Here is a 13,827-nt window from a genome sequence, read left to right on the forward strand (position 1 = left end):
TGTGAATGTATAATTTGGTTTCGTGTCAACAAAGATATATTCATATTTTGGTTTCAAAATTAAATGAGAGTAATTATTTTTGGCGGAATTGGCGGCTTCGAATATCTATCTGGTCCTGATAGACAGACACACTGTGGGGGCCCGTGCTCCTGATTAATATTTAATTATCAAACAGCAGGATTTATTAATGTAAACAGCGAAAGCGATTAAAAATTTTCCATTTTGGGCCTACAGAAATTTCGGCATGACCTATTCGTAAATAGGACATCCCAAAATTATCAAAACATCACAAACAACATTTATAAACTCGAAATAAAGTCACAACATCAATCCACAAACCTATAGCCGCACTGGCCAGGACTAAACACATGCAGAGCCGGCAAGGCTCGATCACACAACTATCAATTCAAAACATCGTAAAGGTAATAGTACAGCTACACGAGGCATCTCCCCGGTAAATGTATGATACATATATATATCTGGGAACTCTCAACCCTGACTCGACGACTGGGCACCTCTACCTGACGCTCCCCCAGACGCGTCAAATCCTCCTGGATAACCTGCTATGGCATCAAAAACAACCACAGCATAAAAAGAAACGAGGGGTCAGGCCCCAGTACGACGAACCAGTAAAATTATGACAATTATAACTGACGTGAAATAAAATCAAGTAACATGTCATAATATGCAATGCAATGCGTGTCGGTAACAATGAAATAACGGATACCAAAACGGAGTCCAATAAAACGCATCAGCAACAGAAACAGTGGCCACCCGTGCCAGGACTGCAGCAACGTAATAGCATGCCGCCGCTCATCCATGCACGTAGCATCGAGGGTCCGGTAGCGACCCGGTCAGTCCTCGAGCAGTCATCAGGAGAGTGCTAATCCTATCACTCGTTCCATCGATAAGATGTCAGGAGTGATCTATCCTATCACTCGCATCCAAAGATGACGCAACATCTCAACAGATCAACAATGATAGCAATCAACGGAGTCAAGGCTCGAAATGCTATGTATCAACTCAAATAAATGCATGAGTGCAATCACGTATTCACAGAGGCACATAAAGCACGCAACAACTCATTACAATATACTTAACGTCATTCCACATCGCTATAGACGTCATAAGAAAACGGTTCATACGTACCTCAACTGGACTTTAATTACCACAAAATATCTTAAATATTTCCTGAAAACTCCAATCCTGTGGCAAATAATACATTTCATATCAAGTCCCATTTATTTTTCCAATATTCACTAATTTAGCCTAAAATTCCAAAAATTCTTAACTTAGGCTTAATATTTCTAAAATGAATATGCGACAATTCTATAACATTTAAACACCTAATTATTGAACACTAAAATTCGAAAACCCAATTACATAAATCTGAATTTTCGAAATTATGCCCAATTAAATCCTGAAATTTCGTTAATACCTCCAATGAGCTCCAATATAGCACCTACAATCAATAATACAACATATATTAATTATTGGAACTCAATTGAATTAAAATCCCCAAAATTCGAAACCCTAAATCCATAATTATACCTCTGAAATTTCGAAAAAGGCTTAAAGCTTCGAATTTAAGCTTCAAACAACCTAACCCGAGCTTCCTTCCAGCTTTTCCGGCGAAAAACAGGCGGCGGTCTTTGACGGGATTTTCGGGGCTCGCGATTTTCTTAGCAAAATGGATATCACTGGATAGCTCTTGACGAGAGGATTTCGAATATGTATTTACTTAAATGTTTCGGCGACCGGAGCGGCTAGAATCGACGGTCAAAGTTTCGAAATTCTAAAACAAAGAAAGATGGAGCTTTCGGTGCTGGAGAGGAAAAACGGGGAGAGAGAAAACAACTTTCACGTTTATCCTTTTTCTTTTCATTTCATTTCATTTTTTTTTTAATAATTACTAAATGGGCTGGGCTTTGGCTAACGGGTTGGGCTCTCACATTCTCCCCTACTAATAGAAGATTTCGTCCTCGAAATCTAACATACACAATTTTTATACAAAAGTGGTTTACAAACATTTACCACTGATAGTACATAGGGAAATCAGAATACATGGAATAATTTATTACATTTTCAAACAAGTGAGGCCAATCCTGACGCATCTTTGCCTCTAATTCCCATGTAGCTTCTTCTCTCCCATGTCTACTCCATTGCACCATGACCAATGGAATCGTCTTATTCCTGAGTTGCTTTTCTTTATGATCAAGAATTTGCACTGGATGCTCAACATAGCTAAGGGAACTATCTAACTCCACCTCATCAGTCCTCAAGACATGAGAAGGATCCGGCTCGTACTTTCGCAGCATAGATACATGAAACACATCATGTATCGCAGATAAACTCTGCGGCAAGTCCAAACGATAAGCCAACGTGCCAATCCTCTCAACAATCGCATATGGACCAATATAACGCGGAGCTAGCTTCCCTTTGTGCCCAAATCTCATAGTACCACGAAACGGTGATACTTTCAAGAAAACCTGATCGCCAACCTGAAATTCTAAAGGCCTACGCCTTTTATTAGCATAGCTGGCTTGACGATCCTGCGCTGCTTTCATTCTTTTCCTGATCATTTCAACCTTCTCTTTCAATTCTTGTATAAATTCTGGTATTGCCATCTGTTTTTCTCCTACATCTTCCCAGCATATCGGAGATCTACATTTTCTACCATATAAGGCTTCAAATGGTGCCATTCCGATGGTTGCTTGGAAGCTGTTATTGTAAGAGAATTCCACAAGTGACAATGATTCCTGCCAACCACCACTAAAATCCATCACGACTGCTCGCAACATATCCTCGAGTGTCTGAATGGTCCTCTCTGACTGACCATCTGTCTGTGGGTGATATGCAGTACTCATCGCCAACTTTGAACCCAATGCTGATTGCAAACTACCCCAAAACTTTGAGGCAAACCTGGGATCACGATCTGATACTATGGTTACAGGCACACCATGCAATCTCACTACATGATCGATGTACATTTTTGCCATTTTCGTATAAGTATAAGTACGATCATAAGGAATAAAATGGGCTGATTTAGATAATCTATCAACAATCACCCAAATCGCATCACAACCACGATTAGAACGAGGTAGGTGCGTCACAAAATCCATAGCAATGTGCTCCCAATTCCACTGTGGCACTTCAAGACTATGTAACATACCACCAGGTCTCATTCTCTCAGCTTTAACCTGTTGGCACGTCAAACATCTAGCCACAAAGTCAGAAATCTCTTTCTTCATACCTTCCCACCAATAATGAGATTTCAAGGTATGATACATCTTTCTGATTCCAGGATGAACACTGTGCCGACTACAATGAGCTTCACGAAGTATAGATTCTTTCAAATCTATCAAATTCGGAACCACAAGTCTACCATTATAGCGCAGACATCCATCTGAAGCAACACTGAACTTGTCTGATTGACCTGTCTGAGTCAATTCTTTCAATCTATGAACATGCGGATCAGTTCTCTGTGCTGCTTTGATTTTAGAAATAATCTGTGGCTCAACTTGAATAGATGAAACTATAAAGTAATCGCCCTTAGACTGATAAGTCCATCCTGAAGTTCCCAAATGCTCATGAACTTTTGAAATAGTCAAAGATGTCAACATTTTAGGTTGAACCTTTCTGCTCAAAGCATCTGCAACTTGATTCATTCGCCCTGGCTGGTACTGAATTTCACAATCAAAGTCCTTAAGCAATTCCAACCATCGACGCTGTCTCATATTCAAGTCAGACTGTGTGAAAAGATACTTCAGACTCTTGTGATCAGAATAAATCACAAATTGTTCTCCGTACAGATAATGACGCCATATCTTCAATGCAAACACAATGGCAGCTAACTCCAAATCATGAACTGGATATCGAGTCTCATGTGGCTTCAATTGACGAGAAGCATATGCAATCACTCGCCCATTTTGCATCAAAACACAACCCAGTCCATTTAGAGAAGCATCTGTACAGACAACAAATCCACCTGAGCCTGAAGGCAAAGCTAGCACTGGAGATGTGGTCAACTTTTCTTTCAAAGTCCGAAAACTAGACTCACATTCTGCAGTCCACACAAAACGTCGATCTTTCTGCGTCAACTGGGTCATAGGCCTAGCTATTCGAGAAAATCCTTCAATGAAACGCCTATAGTACCCAGCTAACCCCAAAAAGCTTCGAATCTCAGACACATTGGTTGGTTTAGGCCAATTGATAACAGCTTCAACCTTACTAGGGTCAACAGATACTCCTTGTGCAGAGATAACATGGCCCAAAAATAAAACTCTGTCCAACCAGAACTCACACTTAGAAAACTTGGCATACAACTGCGCTTCTCTGAGTGTTTGGAGAACTAGTGTCAAATGTTTTTCGTGCTCTTTCTTTGACTTGGAATAAATCAAGATGTCATCAATAAAAACGATAACGAATTTATCTATGAATTCCCGGAATACACGATTCATTAAATCCATAAACACCGCTGGAGCATTAGTCAAACCAAACGGCACGACTAGGAATTCATAGTGTCCATAACGTGTCCGAAACGCTGTCTTAGGAACATCTTCCTCTCGGACTCTAAGCTGATGATAGCCGGAACGAAGATCAATCTTGGAATATACAGAAGTACCCTGCAACTGATCAAACAAGTCGTCAATACGCGGCAGAGGATACTTATTCTTCACAGTAGCCCGGTTCAACTGCCGATAATCGACGCACATTCTCATCGTTCCGTCTTTCTTCTTTACGAACAATACTGGAGCTCCCCAAGGCGACATACTTGGTCTGATATAGCCTTTCTCCAGTAAATCCTAAAGCTGTTCTTTGAGTTCTTTCAACTCTGTCGGAGCTAAACGATATGGTGCTCTAGATATAGGATTTGTTCCTGGCATCAATTCACTGCTAAGATCTATTTCCCTTTGAGGCGGAAAACCCGGAATCTCATCAGGAAATACATCAGGAAAATCCTTGACAACAGGAATGTCTGAAGCTTTCAATCGTTCTTCCCGTGTTGCATCAAGAGCATAGATAAAAAATCCTTCGTTGCCGATTGACAACAACCTGAACATTTCCATTGCAGATACTAATGGAATTCGAGACTGTGAATCATAACCATAAAAATTCCATTTGCTGCCATAATACGGTCTAAATCTGACAATTCCATGGAAACAGTCCACAGTAGCTCGGTAATTCGTCAATATATCCATACCAAGGATACAATCGAAATCAGACATAGCTAACTTGATTAGATTAGTTATCATAATATTATCCTCAAATCTAATCACACAATTTATGACTATCTCGCGAGACATCAAGTATACACCGGCAGGAGTAGCCACAGACACAGTATCCAACAACGGAATAGTAGCAATCTCATGCTCATCAACAAATGCAGCAGATAAAAATGAATGAGATGCTCCAGTGTCTATCAATATACGCGCAGGATAATCGAAAACATAACAAATACCTGCAATCACTCCGCCTGGTGCATCCTGAGCCTGGTCCTGAGTCAACGCATGTACTCGAGCCTGCTGCGGCACTGGAAATTGCTGCTGAGGAGGACCTCGAGGTGGTGGATAGCCAGACTGCTGAAATGACTGTGCAGGAGCATATGGCTGGAAAGCTGGTCCTCGGGGAACTTGTCCAGACTGTTGTGGCTGAAATTGCTGTCTTTGTGCATTAGGACATACTCTGGCGAAATGTCCAACTTGACCACATATATAGCAAGACCCCTGGACTCCTATACACTGTGAACTAAAATGTCTTCCACCACAGCGGTCACAATACACAGCATTCGAAGACCCAACAACACTGCTCCCTCTAGTACTGCCTGAACTGGAGGAGCTGGACTGAGATCTCTTCTTAAATTGTTTACCTCTTGCTCTGAATCGTTGTTGCTTCGGTTGCTGGGATGACTGTTGAGGTTGATAAGGAGATAAACCCGCTGGCATCGGCATATGACTTCCAGATCCTTGAGAAGTAGATGCTGGAACTGGAACTGGCCGTGATTCTCCTCTGAGCAAACTAGCCTCTATCTTCTTCGCCATTTCTACAGCTTGAACATATGTATTAGGCGATCCAGTCATCACCAAAGTATGAATAGTCCCTTGTAGCCCATGCAGGAAACGAGAAAGTTTGGATTGATCATTTCTGGCAACGTGCGGCACATATGGCAATAGAGCAGAAAATTGAGAAGCATATTCAACAACCGTTTTATTTCCCTGCACCAATTGGTTGAACTCTTCTTCCTTGCCATAATAATAAGAAGGAGGTGCATATTCTTGGGTAAATTGAGTACGGAATACTTCCCAAGTAATGATTTGTACAGATGCTTTCAGTGCTTCCTCTGCAGCTTCCCACCATAGTTGTGCTCGATCTTTTAACTGATAGATTGCCAGCTTCAGTCTGACACTTTCGGTATATTCGAGCAAATTAAATAGATGGTTTATGCTTTTCAACCACCCGGATGCTTTTTCGCCATTTTCAGTGCCGAAGAATTTGGGAGGACGTAATTCTTGAAATTGAGAAATTATTAATTGCATCCCACCAACTTTTTGAGTCAACTGCTCGACTTCTTCCTCCACGTTTCTAGCAACCTGGGCTGCAGGACGACCACGTCTACCCCTAACAATATCTTCAAGTCCCCGGACATTCTGGGCTTCTGACTCCTGAACAACTTCTTTTCCCTTTCTGCCTCTTCCTCCAGGTGCCATTCTATAAGACACAAGGATTTAAGATCAAGGAAAAATAACTTAATAAGCAGAAAAGAACCAAAGGAAAGCTGAACTTAGTCTCCTAGCTAGTTATTAAACTAAGTCAAAATCTAATCAACAGTGCTAAATCAGGATAATTCAAATAATCATAACACATAGTTCAAACAAGAGCAAATAGTCAAACACATACGCAATCATTTTATTTGTGTCTAGACTCAAGTGCCCTAGACTCTAATTCGAGCATATCCCAGTTACGCTCTGATACCAACTGTGGGGGCCCGTGCTCCTGATTAATATTTAATTATCAAACAGCAGGATTTATTAATGTAAACAGCGAAAGCGATTAAAAATTTTCCATTTTGGGCCTACAGAAATTTCGGCATGACCTATTCGTAAATAGGACATCCCAAAATTATCAAAACATCACAAACAACATTTATAAACTCGAAATAAAGTCACAACATCAATCCACAAACCTATAGCCGCACTGGCCAGGACTAAACACATGCAGAGCCGGCAAGGCTCGATCACACAACTATCAATTCAAAACATCGTAAAGGTAATAGTACAGCTACACGAGGCATCTCCCCGGTAAATGTATGATACATATATATATCTGGGAACTCTCAACCCTGACTCGACGACTGGGCACCTCTACCTGACGCTCCCCCAGACGCGTCAAATCCTCCTGGATAACCTGCTATGGCATCAAAAACAACCACAGCATAAAAAGAAACGAGGGGTCAGGCCCCAGTACGACGAACCAGTAAAATTATGACAATTATAACTGACGTGAAATAAAATCAAGTAACATGTCATAATATGCAATGCAATGCGTGTCGGTAACAATGAAATAACGGATACCAAAACGGAGTCCAATAAAACGCATCAGCAACAGAAACAGTGGCCACCCGTGCCAGGACTGCAGCAACGTAATAGCATGCCGCCGCTCATCCATGCACGTAGCATCGAGGGTCCGGTAGCGACCCGGTCAGTCCTCGAGCAGTCATCAGGAGAGTGCTAATCCTATCACTCGTTCCATCGATAAGATGTCAGGAGTGATCTATCCTATCACTCGCATCCAAAGATGACGCAACATCTCAACAGATCAACAATGATAGCAATCAACGGAGTCAAGGCTCGAAATGCTATGTATCAACTCAAATAAATGCATGAGTGCAATCACGTATTCACAGAGGCACATAAAGCACGCAACAACTCATTACAATATACTTAACGTCATTCCACATCGCTATAGACGTCATAAGAAAACGGTTCATACGTACCTCAACTGGACTTTAATTACCACAAAATATCTTAAATATTTCCTGAAAACTCCAATCCTGTGGCAAATAATACATTTCATATCAAGTCCCATTTATTTTTCCAATATTCACTAATTTAGCCTAAAATTCCAAAAATTCTTAACTTAGGCTTAATATTTCTAAAATGAATATGCGACAATTCTATAACATTTAAACACCTAATTATTGAACACTAAAATTCGAAAACCCAATTACATAAATCTGAATTTTCGAAATTATGCCCAATTAAATCCTGAAATTTCGTTAATACCTCCAATGAGCTCCAATATAGCACCTACAATCAATAATACAACATATATTAATTATTGGAACTCAATTGAATTAAAATCCCCAAAATTCGAAACCCTAAATCCATAATTATACCTCTGAAATTTCGAAAAAGGCTTAAAGCTTCGAATTTAAGCTTCAAACAACCTAACCCGAGCTTCCTTCCAGCTTTTCCGGCGAAAAACAGGCGGCGGTCTTTGACGGGATTTTCGGGGCTCGCGATTTTCTTAGCAAAATGGATATCACTGGATAGCTCTTGACGAGAGGATTTCGAATATGTATTTACTTAAATGTTTCGGCGACCGGAGCGGCTAGAATCGACGGTCAAAGTTTCGAAATTCTAAAACAAAGAAAGATGGAGCTTTCGGTGCTGGAGAGGAAAAACGGGGAGAGAGAAAACAACTTTCACGTTTATCCTTTTTCTTTTCATTTCATTTCATTTTTTTTTTAATAATTACTAAATGGGCTGGGCTTTGGCTAACGGGTTGGGCTCTCACACACACCAACTGATTAAATCAATTCATTTATTCCGTATTCAATGCATCTACTAGTTTCTTTCATTTATTTATTTCATCACATATTATAAATTAATCATATTATTATAATTGCTAGCTAGTATATTCATATTTAATCAGTGGGTATCATGTGAGACCGTGTCACGGATCTTAATCTTTGAGACGGTCAATCCTATCGATATTCACAATAAAAAGTAATATTCTTAGCATAAAAATTAAGAGTGTCTCATGTGAGATCGTCTCACGGATCTTAATCTGTGAGACAGGTCAACCCGGCGGATATTCACAATAAAAAGTAATACTCTTAGCATAAAAAGTAATACTTTTTCATGAATGACTCAAATAAGATATCCGTCTCACAAATACGACTCGTGAGACCGTCTCACACAAGTTTTTGTCATCGTTAATTTAATTCTCTCATATATTTTTTTAAAAAAAATTATTTTTTGTATGTATATATTTTACTCGGTATTTGTTCTTCAGTTGGGGAAACCATGTGAAAATTATTTGTTCTTCACCTAAATTGTCTGGCCAGACAAATTAATTCTGGTAGAAATAGAATGAAGGAACTTGTTGAGGAATTTTACGACAATATTAAAATCTGTGTGCAGTACGCATTGACCTAACAGCAGCGGTCCAATTTAATTATCACTTTTTTAGAAAGTAATTTAAATTATTGAGTCCGGGCAAAATGTACGAGCTAGGGCTCAACATGCTGTTAGTTTACAGCAAAAAAATTGAAGGTAAAATAATAACGTCAAATCTAATAACATCGCTGCGGCACACCTATGGCTAGATTTATTTACTTTTGACCAGAAAGTTTGTAGTAATATATCATTGAGTTAGTTTAAAAGCCATAAAAAAATTAGTTTAAGTGACACATTAGTCGAGTTCGAAGGTTCTTAGGTCTTTCGTGAAACAACTTTAAGGATTTTTATTCTGAGAAAAGTCAATAATGCACATATTTACAATACATAACTATTTTTTTTTTATAGATTATTTAAATAAAATCTTCGTATTGTTTTACAAGAATTTTTGTGTTAGTCGAGATACATAGGCTCTCATTGTTCATCAATATTTTTGTCGGGACCATAGAATTGGGGATGTCGATTGAGAGGGTCCATGACGCCCTTAGACTAGATATATATACATAAAAGAAAAAATTGTTGTCTTAATTGGCTAACTGTTTTAATAGCAAAGGGGCCATGTAACCACGTTACGCTGGACATTTCTGTAATTGGTCCTTATCATCGCATCCCTACTTCCCGGCCGAGATGGTGAACAATTCCAATCAACTTTAATTTGTCTAAACAAATATTGCAATCAAAATATATATATATATATATATATATATATATATATATATATTTCCTTTCTTTTAACTTTTTGGCCAGCCCCTTCTAAAGGATTGAGCCAAGTGTTAGGGTGAGTTAAAGATTGTGATTTGGCTGTAACTCAACTTCAAAAACTAGTTCAATAAGATATGATTGTCTAAATTCATATATGCAACTTTTAATGGTTTTATTCAATTGATCTTAGACAACCAACAAGCAGCATGCTGGATGCAAGAGGCCACCTTACAAACTTCAAATAGGAAGAAAAAACTCTATTCAACAGAGATTGATTGTAATATTTATTTCAAATTTTGTATGTGTATTGTGATAAAATATGACAAAATAAATAAATTCACAACATAAATGTGAGTTTATCTATCATATTATTATTATTATTAATAGCTTCTAATATTTCGATGTTAACATTTCGAGTCCCTGCCTTTTAAAAAATGTGATGTATTTATTTAGTCATTGCCAGTAATTTTATGATTAAGGATAACAGTAGAGACTAAATATGTCATGTTTTTTGAAGTTTAGGGATCGAAATTGTTAAAGTAGAAATGTTTACAAAAAAAATGTTCTTGTGTATAGTAAATATTTAGATGAAATAAATATATATGCAAAATTTCTTATTTAATTTATTTGAATATTTTTTGAATTTTGATTTTTTCGCTATAGTTGATTTGTTTCTGTTTCTGTTTTTGTTTTGTATGTTTTAACTTTGCTCCTATTTTTCCCTTTGATGTATTTTTCTGGGAAAAAAATTAAAACCAAATATATTCAATGTAAAAAGCTCATTCATTTAAAAAAGAAACAATAAATGTCATAACAAGGTATATCCGTACATAAGACATACAAAGCATCTTGTATAGCAAGATTACAGAATATTATCAAGCCAAACAATGAAACTATGAACCGGATACTCAATGCATTAGCAGTAACAACTAACAAACACGGAAATGTGAGGCGAGGCCATACAAGCACACAAGTATATTTTCATCGATCCAGTCCAAAGCTGAAACCGTGATACAAATTACAATGTTCAGAAGGAACAGGGATCATCTTAAACAGAAATTTCCTTAACCAAATATCAACACCACAGTTTCACAAATGGAGGTCAGCAGACCGCGAATCCACGATATTGGATGAGTGAGTTCCCCTTTACATCTTAATCCAATTACGAAACACTGATATTACCAAGCCTGATTAGGTATCTTCACACTAGAAATAGGTACCTTCAGGGGGCTGGACCAGCTTGCGGTTATGAGGAGCAGCCATCTCTTTCTTCAACTGAATCAGTACATCTTCCATGGTGTACTCTCTTTGCCAATTTGCTAAAAGTCCGAACTTTTTTGCTTCCACCTATATGGTAAAACGTCACACATCAATACTTACATTTGTATATGCTTTGACAGAGCTAGGAGTTGATAAAATCCTCTTAAATGGAACTTGATAAGATTTGATAAAATGGATGCAAATAACTATCATACAAGCCTTGGTTCAAATGATGCAAAGTACAAGGAAGAAAAAAATTTAACAAACTAGTCTCTGTATCTAATAGCCACTATCACAAAACGATACAGAGGCAAGGGGCTGTATGACAAAAGTACTGAGATAGATATGACATAATTGTGTTCGTACCAGTCCATTTTCATGGTTTACGCATGTCATGTTAACCCGAGAATGGAAACGGACTGCAGGAGGCTTCTCTGGATAATCTTTGTCGCAAAATAGCTTCAACTGGTATATTCGCCCTTCATGTACAGACTAACAGGAATGGAACAAGATTTCAATGCATTCAAGTTATTGGGCAGACTAGGAGAAAGATCAATTAACAAACTGCAGTCAGGTCAACATTTAATGGGTGCAATATGCATTAGGAAACCTGAAGGAATCTTTAAAAGCACAGTTGCTGAAATTAGAAACCATTATACTGAAATATTATTACAATTTACAAATAAATGGTTACCAGTGCAGAAAAATTTGAAGGGATCTCTAAAAGTTTGTAAAGTTGAACCTCAAATACTAGCGCAGCTTTGCTGTTATCTAATGTAACATTAAAATTTTAATGTGGTTCATCCCAACACAAATGGCTGAATTCATTCACCGAACAATTACCACAGCCATCCACGGGCAATGGCTTCAAGATTCTTAAACCACAACAACAAATCCACTCAACATAGATAAAGCAATTGGGAAACCTTATATCATTAATTCTCGCACGATAAAAGAGAAATTTAATATTGTGTCTATGGAGTACAAATCATGTATGAAATTCCCGTGATAGATTAAACGTATGATGCACAAGAAAAGGTTTGAATTTACATCAATTCACATCAAACTGATATGACATGTAACAAGATGCTCACATTGTGAGGACCTATTATGGTACCAGTCCAGGATCGCATGTAAATGTCATCTCCATCATCCATTCCATAACTTACAGTGCCATCACCAATTCCTTTTTCTCCACGTTCGAGTTCCTCAAGCAACCTGAAGTTTCGAGGTACTGCAAAAAGATAATAAGTCTTCAGGTTTCAAATGTTTTTTTTCTTACTTCAGCTTCAGGTTTCAAATGTTAAATACAAGCATATCATGAAAATATTTAAACGCCAAAAGGAGCGAGTTCAATAAAACCGACTACATGTTTGCTGAGATTATAACTGGAGATTTGATTCCTATAATATTCGTGAAAATTTCAAATAGAACAATCTCAATCTTTTCCTCACCGCCACTTGTAATAACAGTGACATTTCGCACATAAAGCAAACGCTGGAAATAAACACACTCCCAACACGCAGAAAACAAACTAGTAACTGAGATGCGATCAAAATTCTAATGCATCTTGACAGGGTGATAAATTATCCGACAAGTCATCCATTACAAGTAGAGAAATCAAATAGAAGCCAGATTAATAAACTCCATCACAAAATACGCATTTATTTCAATCAAAATTTTCCCCATGATACCAACAAAAATGGGTTTAGATCATCAACATAAGCCTAAATCAATACCCCTCGACTTAATCTTATCAATCAACTCAACAACCACCACCACATAAAATGATCCAGCATTTTAACTCTTAAACCAAATGTCCAATCTTGCTCGCGCGCGCTCTAACTTTCACAAAATCAGAAAACCCTTTTGCAGATTCACCATGGAAATCGACCAAAAAAATTTCAAAGAAAACAAGAGATTGAAAAAAATAAGTAATTTCAAAAAACTCTTTCTTCGTGAACTGAAAGAGAGCTGACCCACGACGCTGGATCCTCCCGAACCAAGGGTCATGGCGTTATTACGAGAATCGGAATATTAATAGAGATCGCAGCAAAAAACGTATGTTGGGGAAGACGGCGTTGATAGAATCTTGAGAAGAGGAACGCTAAGTTTGAGGCCTCAAGTTGAAGTTCAGGACTGCAGTACAAACTCAAGTAGATGTAAATTACTGAGAGCTGCCACAATTTTAACATACCAAATTCCTGTGGTAAATTTTTTTTTTTAAGACAAAAAACTTTAGAACTAGACACATGTAATATTTTTTAAATTAAAACATAACAAAAAATTTAGAATTAGACACATCACACATGTAATATTTTTTTAAATTAAAACATAATATAATCTAAACTTCACATCGACCACTAAAGGTAATGTATACTCTTACACATCACACCTTTTGAGA

The 13,827-nt window shown here is 37.9% G+C and overlaps 1 protein-coding gene and 1 long non-coding RNA gene across 3 annotated transcripts; both read right to left on the reverse strand.

The window, feature by feature from the left end:
• Window positions 1-6,832: 6,832 nt before the first annotated feature.
• Window positions 6,833-8,708, reverse strand: LOC140822448 (uncharacterized). Of its 2 annotated transcripts, XR_012115960.1 has the most exons (4): window positions 8,396-8,708; window positions 8,283-8,306; window positions 7,994-8,050; window positions 6,833-7,404 (listed from the first exon to the last, which is right to left on the reverse strand). It is a non-coding gene; the product is annotated as an uncharacterized lncRNA (long non-coding RNA). The 2 variants fall into 2 exon arrangements; XR_012115959.1 differs by having other exon boundaries at window positions 6,833-8,050.
• Window positions 8,709-10,999: 2,291 nt separating this feature from the next.
• LOC140822443 (ubiquitin-conjugating enzyme E2 variant 1D-like) lies at window positions 11,000-13,618 on the reverse strand. Its single transcript, XM_073183215.1, has 4 exons — window positions 13,403-13,618; window positions 12,518-12,657; window positions 11,790-11,915; window positions 11,000-11,510 (listed from the first exon to the last, which is right to left on the reverse strand). Exons 1-4 carry the CDS (start codon window positions 13,434-13,436, stop codon window positions 11,370-11,372), a joined length of 441 nt encoding a protein of 146 aa, XP_073039316.1. The 5' UTR covers window positions 13,437-13,618; the 3' UTR covers window positions 11,000-11,369.
• Window positions 13,619-13,827: the final 209 nt, after the last annotated feature.

This window comes from Primulina eburnea, unplaced genomic scaffold (genome assembly GCF_022965805.1).
Source record: "Primulina eburnea isolate SZY01 unplaced genomic scaffold, ASM2296580v1 ctg822_ERROPOS1000000+, whole genome shotgun sequence".
Lineage (NCBI taxonomy): Eukaryota > Viridiplantae > Streptophyta > Magnoliopsida > Lamiales > Gesneriaceae > Primulina > Primulina eburnea.